This window comes from Peromyscus eremicus, chromosome 10 (genome assembly GCF_949786415.1).
Source record: "Peromyscus eremicus chromosome 10, PerEre_H2_v1, whole genome shotgun sequence".
Taxonomy (NCBI): Eukaryota; Metazoa; Chordata; class Mammalia; order Rodentia; family Cricetidae; genus Peromyscus; species Peromyscus eremicus.
Genome location: NC_081426.1, coordinates 62,731,821 through 62,754,296, shown reverse-complemented (window position 1 = coordinate 62,754,296; position 22,476 = coordinate 62,731,821). Strand labels below are relative to the sequence as shown.

Genomic DNA, 22,476 nt, shown 5'->3' with positions numbered 1-22,476 from the left:
ACTGATGCCCAGCTGTTCCAAAAGACAGATATCTGGGTGGAACAGGAGCTTCCTGGTTTCTGTAACATCAAAAACAGCGGAATTAATCTGTTACTTTTAGAGTTTCTTGTTCAATAACAATGATTATAAGAATAATTTCTAATTCATAGTTTGAAAAATAGATTATGATCTTCCTAAAATAGTGTGTTTTAGTGATCACATTAGAAAAGAAAATAAAGGACTGATTTTATATGTGTTTTAAGAAAATGACAATCTATTATCTTTGTAGTATTATACAAGGAAAGCTTATTAATTAATTGATTCATTTTCAGTGTAAAGATTGAATCACAATGCAATTATAATTGCATCTAAGATATGTAAAGTTCAAATTATCACATAAGAAAATATTACATTAGTATATTAGTTTAAGTTACTTTGACTGTGTAAGTTAAAGCAAAGAACAAACAAACAAACAAAAAACCCAAAAACAACAACAAAAACCCCTCCAGTAACTGTTGTTTCAATTCAATTGAAAAGTACTTCTTCTTACTGCTCAAGTCCAGAGGTGGTGGCTCCCTGTGGTAGTGTACACTGTGGCAAGAGGGATTCAGGGACATCTGGTTTTCAACTGCGTTGTGGGTGACTTGAATTTCCATGATCATCTCATAGTTTAAGGTGGCTACCGGCTTCTTTTCATGGTATTGCAGTAGAACAAAGATGAAGGGAAAAGAAGCAAGGCATCTCTAGCACTGTTGACTCCTCTAAACCTTAATTCCTGGCTTAGTTCCCCTGGCAAGATCATAACCTGTGATCACACTCTGCTGCAGAGGAAGTGGCCAATGAAATTGTTCTTTAAGAAAACCTCCTGTCAACTAAAAATATTTATTTTTTTTTGACTAAGGAGGAAGGGAAGAGTGAATATTAGGAGCCAACCTGAAATCTATAGTAATTCGAATCATTAAACTTTTCCTACACAAAGAACACAGTGAACATAATGTAGCCATGGTTACTAGCAATTCTTTCTGGCAATCACATCCTTTTGTTTCCATTGTGTATTTCAGCTGACAATATTGTTAAATTATACAAAAGAATAAAAATGTTCTGCTAAATTACTTTTAATCATCTATTATTTTTCCCTTTCTTCACAGGTATCACTACGGTTTTGACTATGACAACCCTCAGTACAATTGCCAGGAAATCTTTACCTAAGGTTTCTTACGTGACAGCAATGGATCTCTTTGTCTCTGTTTGTTTTATTTTTGTGTTTGCAGCACTGATGGAATATGGAACCTTGCATTATTTTACTAGCAACAATAAAGGAAAAACCACCAGAGACAGGAAGCATAAAAACAGGACTTCGGTATGTTTAATTTTTATTTTTAATAGTATTTTTGAGAATTTCATACAGGAATGTTGTATATCCATCACTCTCTCCCCTTCCTTTCCTCCTCTTCCTCCCTCCTTTCTAAATTCACAACCTTTACTTTAATTATTATTGTTACATGGACATACATGTGGGATGTAATGAGGTGTAAGAAGTGGGACCTTGTAGAATTTCTGCTGTCTGCTTTGGCACGTCAACTGGTGTTGTCATAATAGTCTTGATCAGGCAAGTAGGTTGTTGATAATTCATAGGTGCATTTCCTTGTCATGTCTAGGGGACATGATCTCTCAACAGCCATCCTTACCTACTTCTAGTACAATGTTTCTATTCCCTCTTCCATGACTTTCACTTAGCCTCAGGTTTAGGAGTTGCTTGGGGTTGGGCATACCGTAGTTATTTATTCTTTGAATTTTCACTACTTCTGTATCTATGTAATTGCCTCCATCTCTTGTAAAAAGAAGTTTCTTTGATTAGCAAGGAGATTTATACTTCTCTGTGGGTATAAGGATAGGTATTTTGAAAATGACTGGAAATCATATTAGATTAGGAAACAGAATAACAGGTTTTCCTCTCAAGTCTATGAACTCTTCTGCCACTGGTAGATGGCTACATTTGTATCATCACCATGAATTCCCTTATGTAGAGCTGGCACTAAGTCACCACTGTGGATACCTTATAAACACCTCATTTTAGTTATATATCTTTTTCTTAATATCCACCCTGTGTTTTGTTATGTAAATGGGATGCTTGAGAAACTATGATAAAATATAAATAAAATTAAAGTAAAACTAGATTACCTATAACTACCCAGTAAGAAAACCTTGTTTTTAGTCTTCAATAAACTCTACTAGGTCTTCCTTATAAAACTTGACTTTTATTTTTTTAAACCTAATTTATACAATATCCAATCTTGATGCTACCATTCTTCATTTCCACTACTCAATCTCCCCCACCCCCGGATTCTACCATCACATCATCTTCCTGACTCCTTGTTCTTGTATAACTATTGATTTATTTTAACATGCTTAGTCTTATTACTCTGGTCCATTTGTACACATACATGGGATCATCTACTATGGCCTAGATAATTTTCTAATGGTCATAGACCTAAAGAAAAATGACCCTTCCTTTTCACAATAATTTCTCATCTAGTGGGTGGGTTTAGAAGCCACAAACTGCTTCAAGCTAGAAATTTTGTTTTGTTTTGTTTTGTTTTGTTTTTCGAGACAGGGTTTCTCTGTGTAGCTTTGCGCCTTTCCTGGAACTCACTTGGTAGCTCAGGCTGGCCTCGAACTCACAGAGATCCGCCTGGCTCTGCCTCCCGAGTGCTGGGATTAAAGGCATGCGCCACCACCGCCTGGCATCAAGCTAGAATTTTTTTTTTTTAATTTTTATTTTGCAATATAATTCAGTTCTACATATCAGCCACAGATTCCCTTGTTCTCCCCCCTCCCGCCCCCCTCACCTTCCCCCCAGCCCGCCCCCCATTCCAATCTCCTCCAGGGCAAAGCCTTCCCCACAGACTGAGATCAACCTGGTGGACTCAGTCCAGGTAGGTCCAGTCCCGTCCTCCCAGGCCGAGCCAAGGGACCCTGCATAGGCCCCAGGTTTCAAACAGCCAACTCATGCAATGAGCACAGGACCCGGTCCCACTGCCTGGATGCCTCCCAAACAGATCAGGCCAATCAACTGTCTCACCCACTCAGAGGGCCTGATCCAGTTGGTGACCCCTCAGCCATTGGTTCAGATTTCATGTGTTTCCGTTTGTTTGGCTATTTGTCTCTGTGCTTTACCCAACCTTGGTCTCAACAATTCTCTCTCATATAAACCCTCCTCATTCTCGCTAATTGGACTCCCAGAGATCCACCTGGGGCCTAGTCATGGATCTCTGTATCCAGATCCCTCAGTAGTTGGATGAGGTTTCTAGCACGACAATTAGGGTGTTTGGCCATCCCATCACCAGAGTAGGTCAGTTCGGACTGTCTCTCGACCATTGCCAGCAGTCTGTTGTGGGGGTATCTTTGTGGATTTCTGTGGGCCTCTCTAGCACTTTGTTTCTTCCTATTCTCATGTGGTCTTCATTTACCATGGTCTCCTATTCCTTGTTCTCCCTCTCTGTTGTTGATCCAGCTGGGATCTCCCACTCACCCAAGCTCTCTTTCCCTCGACCCTCGCCCTTCACTACCCCCACTCATGTCCAGGCTGTTCATGTAGATCTCATTCCATTTCTCTGTCGTTGGGCGATCCCTGTGTCTTTCTTGGGGTCCTGTTTTCCAGGTAGCCTGCCTGGTGATGTGAGTAGCAGTCCAGTCATCCTTGTTCCACATCTAGTATCCTGTTATGAGTGAGTACATACCATGTTTGTCTTTCTGAGTCTGGGATACCTCACTCAGGATGATTTTTTCTAGATCCATCCATTTGTCTGCAAACCTCATGATGTCATTGTTTTTCTCTGCTGAGTAGTATTCCATTGTGTATATGTACCACATTTTGTTTATCCATTCTTCAGTTGAAGGGCATCTAGGTTGTTTCCATGTTCTGGCTATTACAAACAACGCTGATATGAACATAGCTGAACAAGTGCTCTTGTGGTGTGGTTGAGCATTCCTTGGGTATATGCCCAAGAGTGGTATAGCTGGATCTTGGGGGAGATGGATTCCCAATTTTCTAAGAAATCGCCATATTGATTTCCAAAGTGGTTGTACAAGCTTGCATTCCCACCAGCAGTGGAGGAGAGTTCCCCTAGCTCCACATCCTCTCCAGCATAAGGTGTCTTCAGTGTTTTTAATCTTAGCCATTCTGACAGGCGTAAGGTGGTATCTCAGAGTTGTTTTGATTTGCATTTCCCTGATGATTAGGGATGTTGAGCAATTCCTTAAATGTCTTTCAGCCATTTGAGTTTCCTCTGTTGAGAATTCTCTGTTTAGTTCTATAGCCCATTTCTTAATTGGACTGTTGGGCATTTTGATGTCTAATTTCTTGAGTTCCTTATATATTCTGGATATCAGTCCTCTGTCAGATGTGGGATTGGTGAAGATCTTTTCCCATTCTGTAGGCTGTCGCTTTGCTTTGTTGACCGTATCCTTTGCCCTACAAAAGCTTCTCAGTTTCAAGAGGTCCCATTGATTGATTGTTTCTCTCAGTGTCTGTGCTACTGGTGTTCTATTTAGAAAGTGGTCTCCTATGCCAATGTGTTCAAGACTACTTCCTACTTTCTCTTCTAGCAGGTTCAGAGTAGCTGGATTTATGTTGAGGTCCTTGATCCACTTCGACTTAAGTTTTGTGCACGGTGATAGATATGGATCTATTTGCAGCCTTCTACATGTTGATATCCAGTTTTGCCAGCACCATTTGTTGAAGATGCTTTCTTTTTTCCATTGTGCACTTTTGGCTTCTTTGTCAAAAATTATTTGTTCATAGGTGTGCGGATTAATGTCAGGGTCTTCAATTCGATTCCATTGGTCCACATGTCGGTTTTTATGCCAGTACCAAGCTGTTTTTATTACTGTAGCTCTATAGTACAGCTTGAAGTCAGGGATCGTGATGCCTCCAGAGGTTGTTTTATTGTACAGGATTCTTTTGGCTATCCTGGGTTTTTTGTTTTTCCATATGAAGTTGAGTATTATTCTTTCCAGGTCTGTGAAGAATTGTGTTGGTATTTTGATGGGGATTGCATTGAATCTGTAGATTGCTTTTGGTAAGATTGCCATTTTTACTATGTTAGAAAAAAACCACATGATCATCTCACTAGATGCTGAAAAGGCATTTGACAAAATCCAACACCCCTTCATGATAAAGGTCTTGGAGCGATCAGGAATACAGGGAACATACCTAAACATAATAAAGGCAATTTACAGCAAGCCAACAGCCAACATCAAATTAAATGGAGAGAAACTCAAAGCAATTCCACTAAAATCAGGAACGAGGCAAGGCTGTCCGCTCTCCCCATACTTATTCAATATAGTACTTGAAGTTCTAGCCAGAGCAATAAGACAACATAAGGAGATTAAGGGGATACAAATTGGAAAGGAAGAAGTCAAGCTTTCCCTATTTGCAGATGACATGATAGTATACTTGAGCAACCCCAAAGATTCCACCAAGGAACTGATACAACTTATAAACACCTTCAGCAACATAGCAGGATACAAGATCAACTCCAAAAAATCAGTAGCCCTCCTATATACAATGGACAAAAAAGCGGAGAAGGAAATCAGAGATACATCACCCTTTACTATAGCCACAAATGACATAAAATACCTTGGGGTAATACTAACCAAGCAAGTGAAGGACCTATATGACAAGAACTTTAAGTCCCTGAAAAAAGAAATTGAAGAAGATGTCAGAAAATGGAAAGATCTCCCATGCTCATGGATAGGCAGAACTAACATAGCAAGCTAGAATTTTTAACTGGCTGGATCCTGTGCAGGTAATCACAGATGTTGTGAGTTCATGTGTGGAAAAGCCACGTCCAGAGGACAGCATTTCACCACAACCTCTACTCTACATTCTTTTGTCTCATTTTCCTGAAATGTTCCAGGAGTCTTTGCGGAGGTGATGATGGTGATGTAGACATTCTGTGTGTGACTGAGTGCTCATGGTTATTTCCAACACTTTGAATAGTGACCACTACCCACTGAAATAAGGAGCTTCTCTGACAAAAGTTGGGAACGGCACAAATCTAAGGATCTAGATATAAGTACTTATACGGAAGTTTGAGAACATGATCATTTAGAAGAACAGCATTAGTAAGTTTTCCTCTACAGTCTAGTACTTCCCTGTCCAGGAGTTTTGATGCTGTTTTCGGTGCCCCTCCTGTGAAACAGGCTTCAAGTCCAGTCAAGAGACCAGCTGGTTACCCCATGAATATAATTTCATTATTGGATAGTGCATAGATCCTGTTTAGAAGGTCAGTAACAGAGGTATACAACCCCACTCACGTCCTTTCTTCCCCACCAGTCTGCATAACACCTTGCAGTGCTATGAAAGATAGACAGCAGGTAGAGTTTCCTGGCCAGTTCAGGAATGATTTCTCCGTAAACATCACCAATGCATATGGTTTCTTCTGCAACAGGGTCCAGTTATGGTGAACAACCAAGAGTAATGACATAAGACTGCATTGTTTGGGATGGTATTGAGGCCTCCCTGGCCAAAACTCCTAGAGAGATAACTGCATTTCTTCAGCTAAGATTTTATTTTAATAACCTGTCTCTGCTTGGAGTAGTAATGTCCACTAATGTCGAGTGCTTCTGTTCAAACTCATTCTTAAAAGAATATATTTTTAAATTACCTTACAAATGAGTGATGTCTCATGAGGTTTCTTTCTACATCCTTAGTTTTGGCTAAACCATTCCCTACCCCTTTCCCCCCTTAGTCTTTGTTTTATTTACTGGTCTTTTTGTTGTGAAGAGACACCATGACCAATGTAACTCTTATGAATGAAAACGTTTAATTGGGAGCTTGCTTAGAATTTCAGAGGGTTAGTACATGATCATCACGGCAGGAAGCAGAGAGGTATAGAAATGGAACAGTAGCTAAGAGCTTTAACTAGTTCACAGGCAGCACACACACACACACACACACACACACACACACACACACACACATACAGAGACAGAGACAGAGACAGAGACAGATAGACTTGGACTGCCATGACCCTTGAGACCACAAATCCTATTGTTAGTGACAGGTCTCTTCCAACAAAGCCACACTTTTTAATCCTTCCTAACAGTCTACCAACAGGGAAGGAAACACTCAAATCTATGAGCCTATGGGGGCCATTCTTAGTCAAGCCGCCATAGTCCCCCATCCCCACTTAATTTTCTATTGACTCTCTGTTACCTTATATTATGTTTCCTGTTACTCTATCTTACTGCATTTTTACTTGATTTGCAAGATCATAGGTTCCCAGTATGCTTTTCATGCACACTTCATTTTGGTTAAGCCTTCCCATAGACCTCCTGTCTACAATCCCTGTTAATCCACCAAGTGCTTTAGTGTTTCTGCCCCAAGAGTTCCTCATCTCTATTTTCATTTCAAAATGCATCTCAGACACTGAAAGCCCTCTTCATGTTACTTAGTCTCCAGACATGCTACATATTAAACTTACAGAGGAAGATAACTGAGGCAGAATATGCAATATTTGTCTGTTGGGGCCTAGCTGACTTCATCATGTATAACATTTTCAGTTCCATCATCTGCCTGCAAATTTCATCCTTCATTTTCCTTTAGAATTGAATAATATTCCATTTTATATATGTACCACATTATGCATCATATTTTCATTTGTCAGTTGATGGACATATGGATTGACCCCACTTCCTAGCTATTATGAATAAAACAGCAGTCAATATGAAAGTACAAATATCTTTATCATAACCTATAAAGTGCTTTGAGTGTATGTGCAGGAGTGATTTAAACTAGGTCATATGTAGATCTCTTTTTAACATTTGGAGAAACCTGACTACTGGTTTTCTGAGTAGCTGAACTAGTTTGTACTTCCATTGTTAATATGTGATACTGAAAAAAATCTAAGATTATATGAAAGGATCATTCCTCAAGACCAAGATAGCTTCATTCCAGAGATGCAGGCATGGTTCAACAAATGTAAATCAATGTGTTATATCTATTCATATAGACACAAAGACAGAAATCACATGATCATCTTAATAGGTACTTAAAATGCCTTTGTCAAAATTAATTCAACATTTCTACATGATAAAAGTTACAGAGTCTAAGATTGGAGGATCATGCTTCAATGTAACAAAGGTATGTATAACAAACACATGCCCAACATTCTTCTAAATGAAGAAAACCTTAAAGCGTTTCCACTAAGATCAGGGAGAAGACATGTGCTCTCACCATTTACATTCAATTAGTGCAAGATTCTTTAATGCTACATTATTTGCCATAAGTGGAATAGTATCTAAACTTATTTAAGACATATTTTTGAAGCTGGTTGTGTTTTTTCACACCTGTTATCCCAACACTTGGAAGGCAGAGGTAGGGGGACTGACATGTATGCTGAGCAATAAAATAAGACCTCTCGTCAGTACAACCAAACAAAATATTAATAACATCAAAGATTTCTCTTTAATTTCTATTTCATAAGTACATGTGGATTTCCAGTAATGAGTGGAACACACAATAAATTTACTTTTAGAGAGTAATGAATCTTTTAAGGTTAAAACCCAGAAAGAGCAGACTAGCTATTACATTTTTTCTGGTTTCTGTAGAATTATACTCCTTCACTCCACATTCCCAATCACAGTGACTAACTTTCAGACAGCATCAAATTCATCATTAAAATTGATTTTAATAATTCTAATGTTGACAAAACTATCCTTGTGAAAATCACTGAACACGTTTTACATGAAACCATGTAAAATACTCAGCTCTGCCTGGAACCCCTAATGAACGTTAGATATTGCATTCAGGTTGTTATAATTCTTATTATAAATTTAAATTACAGTCAATTATTTAATTGTTATATCCACTCCTCCAAAAGGGTAAGGCCTCCATCAGTTGCTGAACAAAGGCTTTATGATGACAGTTAGGGTATTCATCAAAATGATTACAAGGGAAGGCCAGTTCAGGTACCCTCTCCATTACTGCTAGTAGTCTTAACTGGGGCCATCCTCGTGGATGCCTGGGAATTTCTCTAGCACCATATTTCTCCCTAACCCCATAACGGCTCCCTCTATCAAGCTTTGTCTTTTATTACTCTTCCACTCCATCCCTCCCCCAGCTCTACCATCCAGTTCCCTCATGTTCTCATCCTCCATCCCCTCCTCTCTATTGCACCACCCAACCCCCAGTTTACCCAGGAAATCTCATCTATGTCCCCTTCCCGGGGCGATCCATGTCAAAGTCTTTTGTGAGCCCAGAGCTCCATCTCTCTGGTCTTCATTTTAACATCTTCCTCTGTTCAAAGCACTTAGAAAAGTAGACTTTCATTTTACCAATACTGACAAAGTGACAGTATGCTACTGATGCCAATAAATATTTTCAGAACAGATTATGCCAAAACTCAAATAAAGACATCCATCCTTGACAAGCAGCTTGCAAGCCTGCTATAATGTGTGCACCATAAGGTTCATGGGATCAAATTACTTTGTTTGGGGACTCAATGTTTGGTCCCATTTTCTTCTTTTTATGCTATTTACTTTAGAAAAGTGGATGTACTTTTAATTCTCCTTTATTTTTCATCTTATATTTTAAGAGTTAAAGCCTAGTAAACTTCATTCAGGTCTTATGATGTTCAATGTCAAAGAGGACATTGCTAGATGTAAAAATATAAGGACTTGCTTCAACCCATAAATCTGTGTAGGTCACAACTTTGCATCAATTTAAAAGATCAAGTTAATGACATGATAACCTGCCTAAATGGACAAAGTACAAAAGAACAATGATTTACACTTGAATGATCACTGCTAGATTTAAAATAAATATCATTATCATTGTGAATACAGGTTTTGTGGGGGTGTGGTCTTACACATTTCAGAGGATGCATTAAGAGGTCAGAGGAAAACATTGTGGGTTTCCTCCTTCTGGGAATCAAACTAAGATTGTTATGTCTCCAAGGCAAGGATTTTACACACTGAGCCATTTTTGCTGCTTGTTTACTGCTAAGTTTTAAAGAAAGAAAACTGAACATTTTTTCTATTTTCTTAGACCAAACCTCCTCTCTATTTTCCATTTCATCATTTAGTCCTAATTTTAAAATTTAAATGCCCACACCTGTGTGTAGTAATTGTCTTTATTTAATTTTTAAAACTTTTGTTAGAGAGTCTCAGAATAAAAAAAAATAACTGACATTAACACACATGTAATATATAAAACCATGTGAGTTTTATAGTTTCTTTACACAGATATATAACACAGTTGTATTACTAACCAAAACATACCTTGTGTGTGTTTGAACAGTTACCCAGTACAAAACCCCAGGTCATAAAATATAGAGCACAGCTCCAAGTGTAATGTCGACTCAGGAGAGCTGAAGCATAAAAATGGAAACTTAAAATTATAATATTAAGAACTATGAAAGTCTAGACATAATTTTACTGTAGTTATGCAAGAACAATAATCATATGTTTAGTCTGTTAAATTTAGCAACAACCTCAGCAAATTAAACACTAAAAATGGAAAAGAAATAACAACGAGATGACAGTATTGACGTATTAAGTGGCAAATAGAAATAATTCACACTTGACATATTAATTGACTGGAGTGTGTAAAATATTTTTATAGACATTCAGTACAACCTTTTTCTGTCTTTCATACTTGCTGAGATACATATTTCATTAGCTCTTATAACATTAAATGACACTTTGAAAAACTGGGACCAGCAATCAAATTTGTATTCCTGCTTGGTTTGTTTTCAGCCACAAGGTCTTGCTAATCTCATGCACTGAAATTGAGAATAGACAGCTCCGTCCATCCATCCATTTTGTTTCACATTTTCCATAAAAACACATTGTGGGATCTACGTTTTCCATTTCTCCCAACAGTGCAGCACAGACTGAGCTCCTGCTGAATCTTATGCTTACATAAGATTGTCTTCTTTGGAATTACTGCTCTCCCTTCTCTTTCTCCTTCCATAAAAGACTGTACTTTCATTAAGACGCTAAAAAGTCTGAATAGTCTGTAATCCACCATTTTCCCTCTCAATTGTTTATGATAAGAAATCTAGACTGCCCTGAATATATGTGTGTGTGTGTGTATGTATATGAATATACACCTATATATTCATGTGCATTTATTGATTCATATGAATGTATATTTCTATATGAAGAGATGACATCTGAGTGCAATATATTGAAAAACAATATGCAATTTAATTAAGATGTCTTGTACTTTTCACATTAAGTAGGTGATTTTATCTTTCTTTCTGTCTTCCCTCCTCTCTCTTTTTTCTCCCTTTAATCATTCTTTTTCATTTCTATTTTTTCTTTAATTATTGTTTTTATTCTGCCTATCAGTGACATCTAAAGAAATGCACATCCCATTAAATATGAGGGAATATGGGGGTTTTATCTCTTAATAACAGGCACTATTAAATGATTTTGGTACAGTTATTGAAAGAAGAATCTTAGAAGATAGGTTAACAGTGCTGGACTGTAAAATCAGGACTCTTGTGGAAGAGATAAAAACTATAGACATGTAGTATCAGTAAACCTGCCATCACATCACCAATGATGAACATTTCATGTTGAAGCTTCAATATCTATAGGTTATCCGAAATCTCATCAAGCCATGAAATACCTACACTTTGAGACTGTTGTGCAAAACTAAGACAATACTGGCTTAATTTTAGGCTCTCAAATTTGTTAAGTGTAGTATGACAGATATTTATTTTCATCAATGTAAAGGCAATTGGGAGACAAGAAGATATTGAATGTGTACTCTGTTTCCAGGAGTGTTTAGAGTTAGGTGTAGACAAGCTTGACAGACAGTGTGGTGTTTAAAGTTCTAGCCTTAACATTCATGTAAATACTGGACATAGTACTGCTGTCTCCAGGAAGCCTTGCACATTTACCTACCTCAGACGCCAGTGGAAGATGCTGTTTAAAAAAGAAACAGGTAGATAGCTCATATGCATTAGTTCAAGATTCACATCTAACTCCTTTACACACATACATCACCTTTTCACAGAATGGAGACTGTCATTTATAGGGTCGGGAGACTCATCCACGTTATCTTCACTCTGCATCAGTTCCTATTTTGAATAGCACATTGTTCCTTGAGCTATTACAATATCTCCAAATTTATCACCCTTCCTATTTTGACAATTTAGGACACACATTATGCATGCACATTCATTTATGCACTCATGTGTACCCATGTGTAAATACATGCACACATCCACATAAAATAATAATAATTTACAGATTGAAAGTAATCCTATAGGCTATGAGAGAATTATCAATAAGAATTGTAGTTTCTAAAATGTTTTCCAAAAGCAAGGTGTTTAACTAAAATAAACACCAATAAGGTGAAGGTTATTTTTAAGAGTGTGAGAGCTGCTCTTCCTGAAACAGACAACCACCACAAATCTGGGCCTATACTACCTATACCTAACATCCATGGAGTACAGAAGACACTGTGAAATATGGTCTGTGAGGTACAGATTAATCAACAAATACTGTTGAAAAGACGGTTATGTAAATGTGGGTCACACAGTACTCAGAAAGTTTTCCTTTCGTTTCAAGTGAAAAGAATCCATTTGTAAAGCATTTAAAATAAGTCTAAAGGAAATTTGGTAGAGAAAAATTTCAGAGACAGTGTTGCACTGTTCAAGAAGTAATTTGGAGAATAAGTTGACATTTTCAGAAGAATAAACTTGGGAGAATGTTTAAAACTGAGAAAACCACAGGAACTGAGTTGAGGCTTGTAAACTGGAATGGGGGAAGACTAGCTTATGTCCATCCATATTATATCTAATGCAGTAGCTGTTCAAAACTGCTTAGGTGGATTCAAATTGATAGAAGCTGAACAAGATTCAAGACATAATATCTCCATAGCATTGTTGTATCATGTCTGATAGTCACATGTGGCTTCTATACTGGCCATAGACAATAGAGCATATTTTTGAAGTTCCCTTGGAAATCACTGGCTTACAAAACAAGAGATTTAGGGACAAAATTACCCATGTTGAGTGTAAATCAGAGTTTGTGGACAGCATGTGCATCATTAGCATCATGTTAAGACCATAGCCTTTGTTCTTTCCACTCTAGTGTGTCACAGAAATTTCTAAACAGAATGGTATATCGGCATCTATGTATTGTAAAGATAACTAGAGATAAGTACACAGTGTGTAATCTTAAATTGTGGAAGAGGTGGGGCCTCAATGTGGAGATGACTATAATAGCTTCAGAAACAATGTACTAGTGAAAATAAGAACTGGAGCCTCAAGGGAGGATAATGTGTTGGAAGGGCCTCCTAAGCCTCCAAATTCTCTAATATCTTCCCCAGCCAGTACATGTCTGCATGAATAAACATTCATCTCTCCTTCAGAGGATGTAATGGAATAAAAAACACCTGTGTCAATCTGCAATTTCACAAATCATAAAAGATTTTCTTTTTCTGAAATGGTATTTGACAAAGCTCCAGGGAGGTGTTTTTATGATATTGGTGATATGTAAAATGCAACAAAAAAGGGCTGCCTAAGTAATTAGAAAATGTCAGTGGATGGTGGGATGCTTTATGAGACAGTAATCAGTAAATGTCAGCTGCAACAACAGTCAGGTGATTTTTTTTTGTGTGTGTGACTAGGCCACACAAAGCCAGTTTTCTATTTTGTTGTCAAAGTAGCATCCTTTCATGTTACTCTTCTCAAATTAAATAAATAGATTGATCATTGACTAAGATTCTCAAAAAAATATAAATTTATACTTATAGTATTTGAATATAGTTGGGGCAAATGAATAAACACAACAATAGTGTGTATGTGAGGAATGAAGGCTAACTCTGCCTAGCACTTTTGGTCCCAGATTTCATAATTAAAATTATTTCTATTTTTGTGGTTTTCTTCTCATGGATATTTTCATTTATTTCTAACACATGTATAGAAAATTTCAAAGGATCAATGTTAGAAAAAAACTTATTTTATATGAAAGATAGCTTTTTTACCATCTTCTTTTCATATACATATGTATACATATGTATATGAAAATACATAGCACATCCATATATATGAAAATACATAGCATTTCCCCTATTGGTTAAATTTTAAATTCATGTTTATGAACAATTCCAATGCCACTTTTGTTTCTTCTTACCTCTAAATTTTATCATGTTTTATAATGTAAAAAATAAATAAATAAAAACCAGTTTGTTGTCCATTTTGATCAGGCCAGTCCTCATTCCCTCATCTCACATTCTATGCTTCGCTTCCCAACCATTTTCTCTCCTAACTCTGTGTGTTCTTTTTTCATACTCATACTCATTGAGTATGCTAGTATGTACTGGTACTACTGGTATGTGCAGAGGTGTGGGGCCATTTACTGGAGCACGTGCCTGAAGATATGAATGGGCCCTCTCCAGTTTACCCTGGGATCAGCAGGCTTTATCTTGTACAGGTGTTGTGCACTCATTCATAGGAACTGTCGAATTCCTGTGTGCAACAGCCCTGTCACATTTGGTGAAATCATTTCACCACAGATGTCCACTGCCTCTGGATTTTATAACCTTTTCTCCTCCTTTCCCACAAAGATTCCCGAGCCTTGAAGGTGGGTGTGAGGTTCCACTTCTATAGCTCTTCTTTTCTGCCCACTGAACTTTTGTAAGTCTTTGCAAAAGGAAGCTTCACTGATGAGGGTGGAGAGGCACACTAATTACATATTTTGATTTCCTAGGCATCACACAGTCCAGATTTTCTTTTTGTTATCTTTTACTTCTAAGTATATTTTTAATTAGCTTACAAACTGGAGGGTTTTTTTTTTTAAGAATTCTTCACACATCTTACCTTTTCTTTAGCCCATTCCCTCTCCTTTCCTGTCCCTGTTCCCAACTCCTGCCCTCATGCCTGCTTAAATCTTCAGTCCCTGATATTGTCCAGATCTTGGATTACCTATCATATGTGTTCTATCATCTCTTTATTAATTTTATTTTTGTGGCAAAATCACATTTCCATCTAGCTTTCTTACACAAAATTCACTTTGTTAAGCCCTTCCCTCACCTCCTGTTCTATAATCCTCATTATTTTCCCACCAGCTTGAATCTTTCTGCCCCCCCACCTTCCTTTTCTCTTAATTCTCCTTCCCCACCTCCCTTGACTGAATCCCCTTCCATGGATCATTTCTAGTAACCTAACTTTCACATGTACTCGAATAGAAGATAAAAAGCTGGGGCCCTCCACTTTATTAAAATGAGGTCTCCCACTGAAACCAGGGCTCATCTACTATGCTAGCATGGGTAACCAGCTTGTCCTGGGGCCCTGTGTCTCTTGCCTCCCAAGCTCTGTTGTCACCAGCAGCCACCACATCTGACTGGCATCTTGCTTGCATCCTGAAAATCTGTGCTTTCCTGCTCAGACATGAAGAGTGAATGCTCTATCTACCGATCTGTTTCTCAACCTACATATTCTAGACTTTTCATATTTATTTGTATTTTCTCACTATTTAGAAGTGCAGTAGCTTTGAATGAAAGTTCAAATTTTAAGAACTCAATTCTCTTTAATTTTTAAATATTTCCCATAAAATATTTCATGTCTGTGAGATATAGCTTTTCAAAACATAACATAGAGAAAAATTAGTAACTATCTACATCAGAAAGAATGAAGCTCAGTAAAATGATTTTTTATAGTCTTGTCTTTCTAATTCACTGCTTAGATGACAATGTAACAGTGATTTTAGTGAGATTTCCATCCCATGGCTTAGTTAAACCAAAACATTCAGAAGTCCTGAAGGACAAAGGATGATTAAAGCTGCAGACCTCTTGCCATTTTAAAGGATTCCTCTTTTTTCGGGTAACTCTTCTTGTTAGCCGTGTGTGTGTGTGTGTGTGTGTGTGTGTGTGTGTGTGTGTGTGTGTGTGTGCTTTACAGTGAATTTTATAGTCCTCTGTGACATGGAATTTTCAGAAAGCGATGCCAACAGAAAAGGACCAGCAGTAAGTGCTGTCCACGTGCCTCCAAATGCTTGCTGTACATGCCCCATTCATCATGTTGGTCTGTAGTACTGCCATTGTCACCTTGGTGTGACAGGCATCTCAGAGGCAGAGGAGCAGCCACATTTTCTGTTCAAGTTCACACAAGCACTGTTTCCCTGGAGACGTCTCTCCCAATTGCGTCTGACTCTAAAGCGCTTGATTTATGTTACACAGCATTGACTCTTGCCTGAGCTACAGTATTTTCAAATATTATTTTTATCACTGATGAATAGTCAGATCCTGAGTCAGTACGGTTTCTCAGCAGGTAAAGATACATGCTACAAAGATTGACAACTTGAGTTCAGTGTCAGGCCTGAAGAACTTTACATCTGTCCTGTAACACATGCATGTTCGTTCTTACACACGTGCACATAAATACACACACAAAGAAATCTTATAAAATAAAATTCTTACTCAGAACCTATTATGAAATTTTAATTTGATATTTATCTCAAATAATCCTGGTAAAATAGGAGTTATCAATATCATCAAACAGAGTTTGATTTTTCTATACTGTGTTATAAAATTTACGTAGGCAGTGATATGATATTCACAGGGAGGATTGCTGTATTGTTCAAATGAGCCTAGTTTTGCACATCTATTGTTCTGAAAGCTGAGTTTTTAAAATCCTTGTAATGTGGCTCTTTGCACTCACTTACTCACTCCTATTTTACCATCTTTTTGTCTGTCCTTTCTGGCTTTTCAAACTATTCTCACTATCAGAATATCTCTTCCTGTTATTTATTCTCATTATATCTAAGATAACTAAATTATATAACATTCAATATCAAAAACGTATTTGTGGCATTATGATTATGAGTGTTCAACACCATAGAAACATTAAGTTTATTGTCATTTTATACTTAGATTGATAGTTGACATTTTTTTTTTTTTAGTTTTTCGAGACAGAGTTCTCTGTGTAATTTTGGTGCCTGTCCTGGATCTTGCTCTCTAGACCAGTCTGGCCTTGAACTCACAGAGATCCGCCTGGCTTTGCCTCCCGAGTGCTGGGATTAAAGGAATGTACCACCACCACCCAACGACAATATTTTTGTAGATTAATTTTCTACAAAGTTAATATAGTGAAGTTTTATTTCTAAGTGTAGTTTTTCTGCATATGTTTTGGAATATAAGAAAAGTTAATTATAACAGTAAATTAAAGTCTAAAAAATACATTACAATTGAACGTAATCAATATTTGGAAGTCACGTTTTTTGTTTTTTGTTTTTTGTTTTTTGTTTTCCTTTTTTCAAGACAGGGTTTCTCTGAGTAGCTTTGCTCCTTTCCTGGAACTCACTCTGTAGACCAGGCTGGCCTTGAACTCACAGATCCGCCTGCCTCTGCCTCCCAAGTGCTGGGATTAAAGGTGTGTGCCACCACAGCCCGGCAAGTTTTTGTTTGTTTATTTGTTTTGTTTTGTTGTTTTTAATTCATTATCAATTGCTTAGTGCATCTCTGATGGGGGCGTATATTTAGTTTCCTTGATTGTGTTTTTGGTCTCACAGTCTCATTTATCATTTTCTCAGGTATCCCCAGGTCTCCATGCTGGATCTACTCTGATACCCATGAACAGTATTTCTCTGCCTCAAGGGGAAGATGATTATGGCTACCAGTGTTTGGAGGGCAAAGATTGTGCTAGCTTTTTCTGCTGCTTTGAAGACTGCAGGACAGGGTCCTGGAGGGAAGGACGGATACACATACGCATAGCCAAAATTGATTCCTACTCGAGAATCTTTTTCCCAACAGCTTTTGCCTTGTTCAATCTGGTTTACTGGGTTGGATATCTTTACTTATAAATCCTACTCATAGATAAATAAAAGTCTGGTTTAGTCCAGTATACTCTGTTGTATTCCAGTAACAATGAAGTTTAAATTTAAAATGAAGGGATCCATTGGTAAAAATCTGAATGGTATTGTTATAAGACTAGGGCATTCATACACGAATAAGACAGAAGTATTCAGGTTAATTTATCTAAGTGGACATGAAATTGATTGTCAGGTATAACACATTGAAATCGTAACATATATTTTTACTTTACTTTTCTTTATTTTGCTTGTATACTATTAATATTGGGACTTAATACTTCTGTGAGACATATTTTGAATATGAAATAATTTTAATACATATTTTATTTAAATATAACTATTGCTTATAATGAAATTAATGCCTAATATTAAAGTATTCTTTGCCTAGATTAGCCATTCATTTGATTTTAATTCTTGTTTTTACTTGCCCTGTTTGGGATATAGATTGTTTGAAACAAAGCCATGATTTTCTCAGATTTATTTCCAGGATATGTAACTCTCGAGAAGAAAATAATATGTGTATTAATTCCTTTTTAAATAATTTCCCTTGTGAACTGTTAATTTGTAATTGTACATGTTTATGGATTTACAGAATAAACATTGCTGTTATGTCTTATGTTCGAAATGTGAAACAATTCAATCAATCTACTTGGCAATTACAGTTTCTGAATGGCCAGTTTTATCTGTAATCCAGTTGATTTCCTGCTTAAGGGTTAAACAGAACTCAAGCCACATTTAATTTGAAGATTTTCAAACTTCGATAGAAAATACTAAAGCCATTTTTTTTATTTTGTTTGTAATGCAAGGTGTGGACAAAAATCAAAGTTATTTTCTGCTTTGAAGGATTTACGTGGTATAAAGAGGTTAATGTTAAATGTTACAATGTGCCAACAAAGAAACCAAGTGGGAAATGTTCTGTTTTTTCATTATGTGCTACAAAAGAGGATCACAAGTTCAAAATGGCATTAAGTTAAAGTGCTTGATTTAACAGTGCTTGAAGAATCATCTGGCAAACTAACTGCAGGTTGTCTTGAAGCTAGACTTAAATATATTCTATTGATATTTCATAAAGCAGATATGTTTGAGAAACTTGGTCACAATTTTTTATATACTCACTGGTTTCTGAGATGAGTTTTACAGCTGTGTTACAATCACCGTGTTCTCTCTTCTAGAAATGTGGGAAGCCTCAAAATTCATCTTACAGATGGCCTTTGTGAGGGGCATCTGTAATGAGCTTGAGTGAGGACATCTCAAAATCCCTTCAGAGAGAAGAAAGATTCTAGAGAGTCTCACTGTAGGGAAAGCTCATCACAGTTGCCAGTGCTACATCTGTGAGCAGAGGCTTCAGTTTAAATATGAAGAGTACACATTTTCACTGTGGGTCTAGAGAGGTGGTTCAGCATACAAGGGCATCGTATGCTCTTACAGAGAACCCAGGTTCAGGTCTCAGCATCCACATGCAGTTTACAACAATGTGTAATGCAGGGAAACTGAAGCTCTCGTCTGGAGTGGCTGAGAGTGCATGGACATGGGTGCACATACATACATGCAGACAATTACATACAATAAAAATAAATAAATCTTAGAAAGGAAGACAGTCTCAAGGTTCACAGCAGCTATCACAATGAAAGGTTTCATGAGGAAGGGCATGTTGAGGTTGAAGAGGAAGCTGCCATGTTTTTATTTCAGTAATTGCTCCACGTGGTGTAGCAGTGTCTGGGTGAAGCTTCGAATGTATTACAACGTGTGTTCCCCAGCTAAATACAACTCTTCCATCTTTCCCACAAACCTCTTAAAAATACACAGGATTTGAAGGACACTAAAATATTGACTTTTTTTTAAAATATGAAGAGCCAAATAAAATTTTGACTATGTGTATATTAACTTTTAGATACTCCACTCATTTATGTTGACAACATTAAATATTGGAAGATGTCAATAAGATGAAAATTCATTTAAGGTATAAATGAGGTATGGAGCATCCCTTAAGGCATAACATGCTTCACTATATTTTTATGGCTATTTACATATTTGTAGTGGTGGCTTGCTCATTGTTAACAGTGTTTAATTTAGGGGCTCTTTGAAATGTATGTAAGCATGACTACTTGTTAAAATATTTTTAAATGCTTGATATACGTATCCTCGAGTTTCTCATTGATGTTGACAATATTTAAAAGTGAAAATAAAAATTGTTAAAAATATTATATGTTTTACATATATTCCTTGCATATGTATAGATCATGAAATAAGCACTTTGTTTCAAAGCCAGTGGTATTGCATTTAAATAGTAAAATTAGAAAAAGAGACATGCAAACCTAATTTCTTCTACATCTAGTAACAAAAAGATAAAATTTTATTTAGATATTTAAGGAATCAGATAGAGCTTAAAGTTTATTTTTAAGGGAGTAAAACCCAATTCTTTTTTTTTCTTACTCTCAAAGTCAACTATGATGAACTATTTAAATAAATATATCTTCTTTCTTTAGATGAGTTGAAGTAATTAATTGGGTTCATGTGGACCTTTTTCCCCCCTACACTCATGGGAAAATGATGTTTAATACTAGCATAAACCAAAAACATAGCCACCAGGAATAACAAGTAAGTGACAAACAGGAAGATGTAAAAATCACTTGAAAGGGTGTTAGTTCATATAGACCCAGTTTCTAGTTACATAACCAGTATTTAAAATTTTTGAGAAGCAGAATGTGCATAGCAGTATTTTATCCACCTAGATAAAACAGGCTAGTAGCATTTTATATACTCTGGAACTGCATCCTAAGTGGTTTTCTCTGTGTACCCCATTGTATCCAGAACATTATTTCGAAAAGTAATGTGCCCCTCACGTGTTAAAATGCAAACAAAAGAAGAGCTGGCTTCACATTTGCTAGCAAAGCCTGGCCATTTTGAATGACCTTTGGGACTGACGTGTTTTCTCTCAATTTAAAGTGACATGCCCATACCGTCCTGCAATTGAAGTAAAATGATGGCAATCAGAAACACAATGCCAACTGGGTCTGCCCTTCGTATGGCAGGACTCTGAAGAGATAAATATTTTGTATGAATGATGTACAGAAAAAAAAGTATGAAGAAATTACTTCCAATTTCTAGTGGTACAAATGCTAAATATCTTAAAATGGCTGTTGTGACATTTCAACCCCAAATCTCTAACCATTTGATAGCTATAATTGAGTTTTCCTATTGCAGAAGTTGTGGCAAGAATGAAAGTCAGCATTGTCACAGAAATTAGTCACACACACACACACACACACACACACACACACACACATATATATGAGAGAGAGAGAGAGAGAGAGAGAGAGAGAGAGAGAGAGAGAGAGAGAGAGAGAGAGAAATACAGATTATGTGACTACAAGCATAAACACATTTGCTATTTTGCTGTTTATCCAATCACTGGTTAATAGTTTAAATTTTACTGATCCTATTTAAGGTTATTTTCTTGTATAATCAAAGTATAGATCGTACTTAGTCCAACCCAAAAATGTATTAACTTTAACTACATTTATTGAGAGGTGTCCCTTGGTTGAAAGTATCCTCTGTTCTTCTGCTGCTGAGCCATTGGCAAGAAGGCAACCTTCTGTATTGTCTATTCTTTAAGAAAATAGAACCAACCATTTTATCACTGAACAAAGTTATTGGAATATGGGAACACAGTGAAAAGAAATTTTTTGCTTACTTGCTCAACTCATTTAGTATTCTTGACGACTTTTAAAAATGTATTAGTGAATTCTCTCTTTAATTTTAAAATGTCTTCAATAAATTATCTAATTTTTACATCAAAACTTCATTATTTAGGTTAGTTGGAGAATTTTCCTGTCTCCCTACTGAATTTTCTGATATGCTAATTCCTATTTTATGCTAAAACAATTTTAACCTATAGGGATTTAACTAAAATACACTTTATTTTAGAATAACTAAATTTAAATTTTAGATTAATTAATTAATTTTAGATTAATTAACATTGCATTGAGATGTTTGAGTACAAAAGTGCCATTAATAAAATTGCAAAGGTGTTATGCTACAGGTGTGCATGGATTTTGGGGGTCAGGAAAATAATGAAGTACACTGTAGGACTGAAAGGTGGAAATCACACTGTTGACAGAAGTTATCAGTGGTAAGTGGCTAGTTTGTAGATGAAGTTTTTGTTCCCAAATAATTGACATGGAGAATTAAAATTATTTATAAATGCTTGGCCAATTGCTTAGGCTTACAGCTTTTTTTTTTTTTTTTTTTTTTTTTTTGAGACAGGGTTTCTCTGTGTAGTTTTGGTGCCTGTCCTGGATCTCACTCTGTAGACCAGGCTGGCCTCGAACTCACAGAGATCCACGTGCCTCTGCCTCCTGAGTGCTGGGATTAAAGGCATGTGCCACCGCACCTGGCCCTCAGGCTTATTGCTAACTAGCTCTCAAAACTTAAATTAATCCAATTCTATTAATCTTTGTGCTGGCCAGAGGCTCATGGCATTTACCTCTCCTGGAAACTGGCTGGCAACTCCTCGGACTCCACCGTCCTTCTTCCAAGCCTCCTCTATGTCTTATTGTGCCCTCTATACTTTCTGTCTAGTTACCAGCCAGTCAGCTTTTTATTAAACCAATCCGAGTGAAAAATTTTCAGTGTACAAAAGGATTGTTCCACAGCAGTAGT

General features: G+C 36.8%; 1 protein-coding gene across 3 annotated transcripts in view; it reads left to right on the top strand.

Moving 5' to 3' along the window:
• The window catches only part of Gabrg1 (gamma-aminobutyric acid type A receptor subunit gamma1), a 71,931-nt gene extending 54,126 nt beyond the window's left edge, over nucleotides 1-17,805 (top strand). Inside the window, exons 8-9 of one of the 3 annotated variants that reach the window (XM_059275084.1) lie at nucleotides 1,251-1,339; nucleotides 17,536-17,805. In XM_059275084.1, the coding sequence (XP_059131067.1) occupies nucleotides 1,251-1,339; nucleotides 17,536-17,805 (359 nt within the window). Of the gene's footprint in view, nucleotides 1-1,127; nucleotides 1,340-17,514 lie in introns of all 3 variants that reach the window. The other 2 variants (XM_059275083.1, XM_059275082.1) reach the window with 2 other exon arrangements.
• The last annotated feature ends 4,671 nt before the right edge of the window (nucleotides 17,806-22,476 follow it).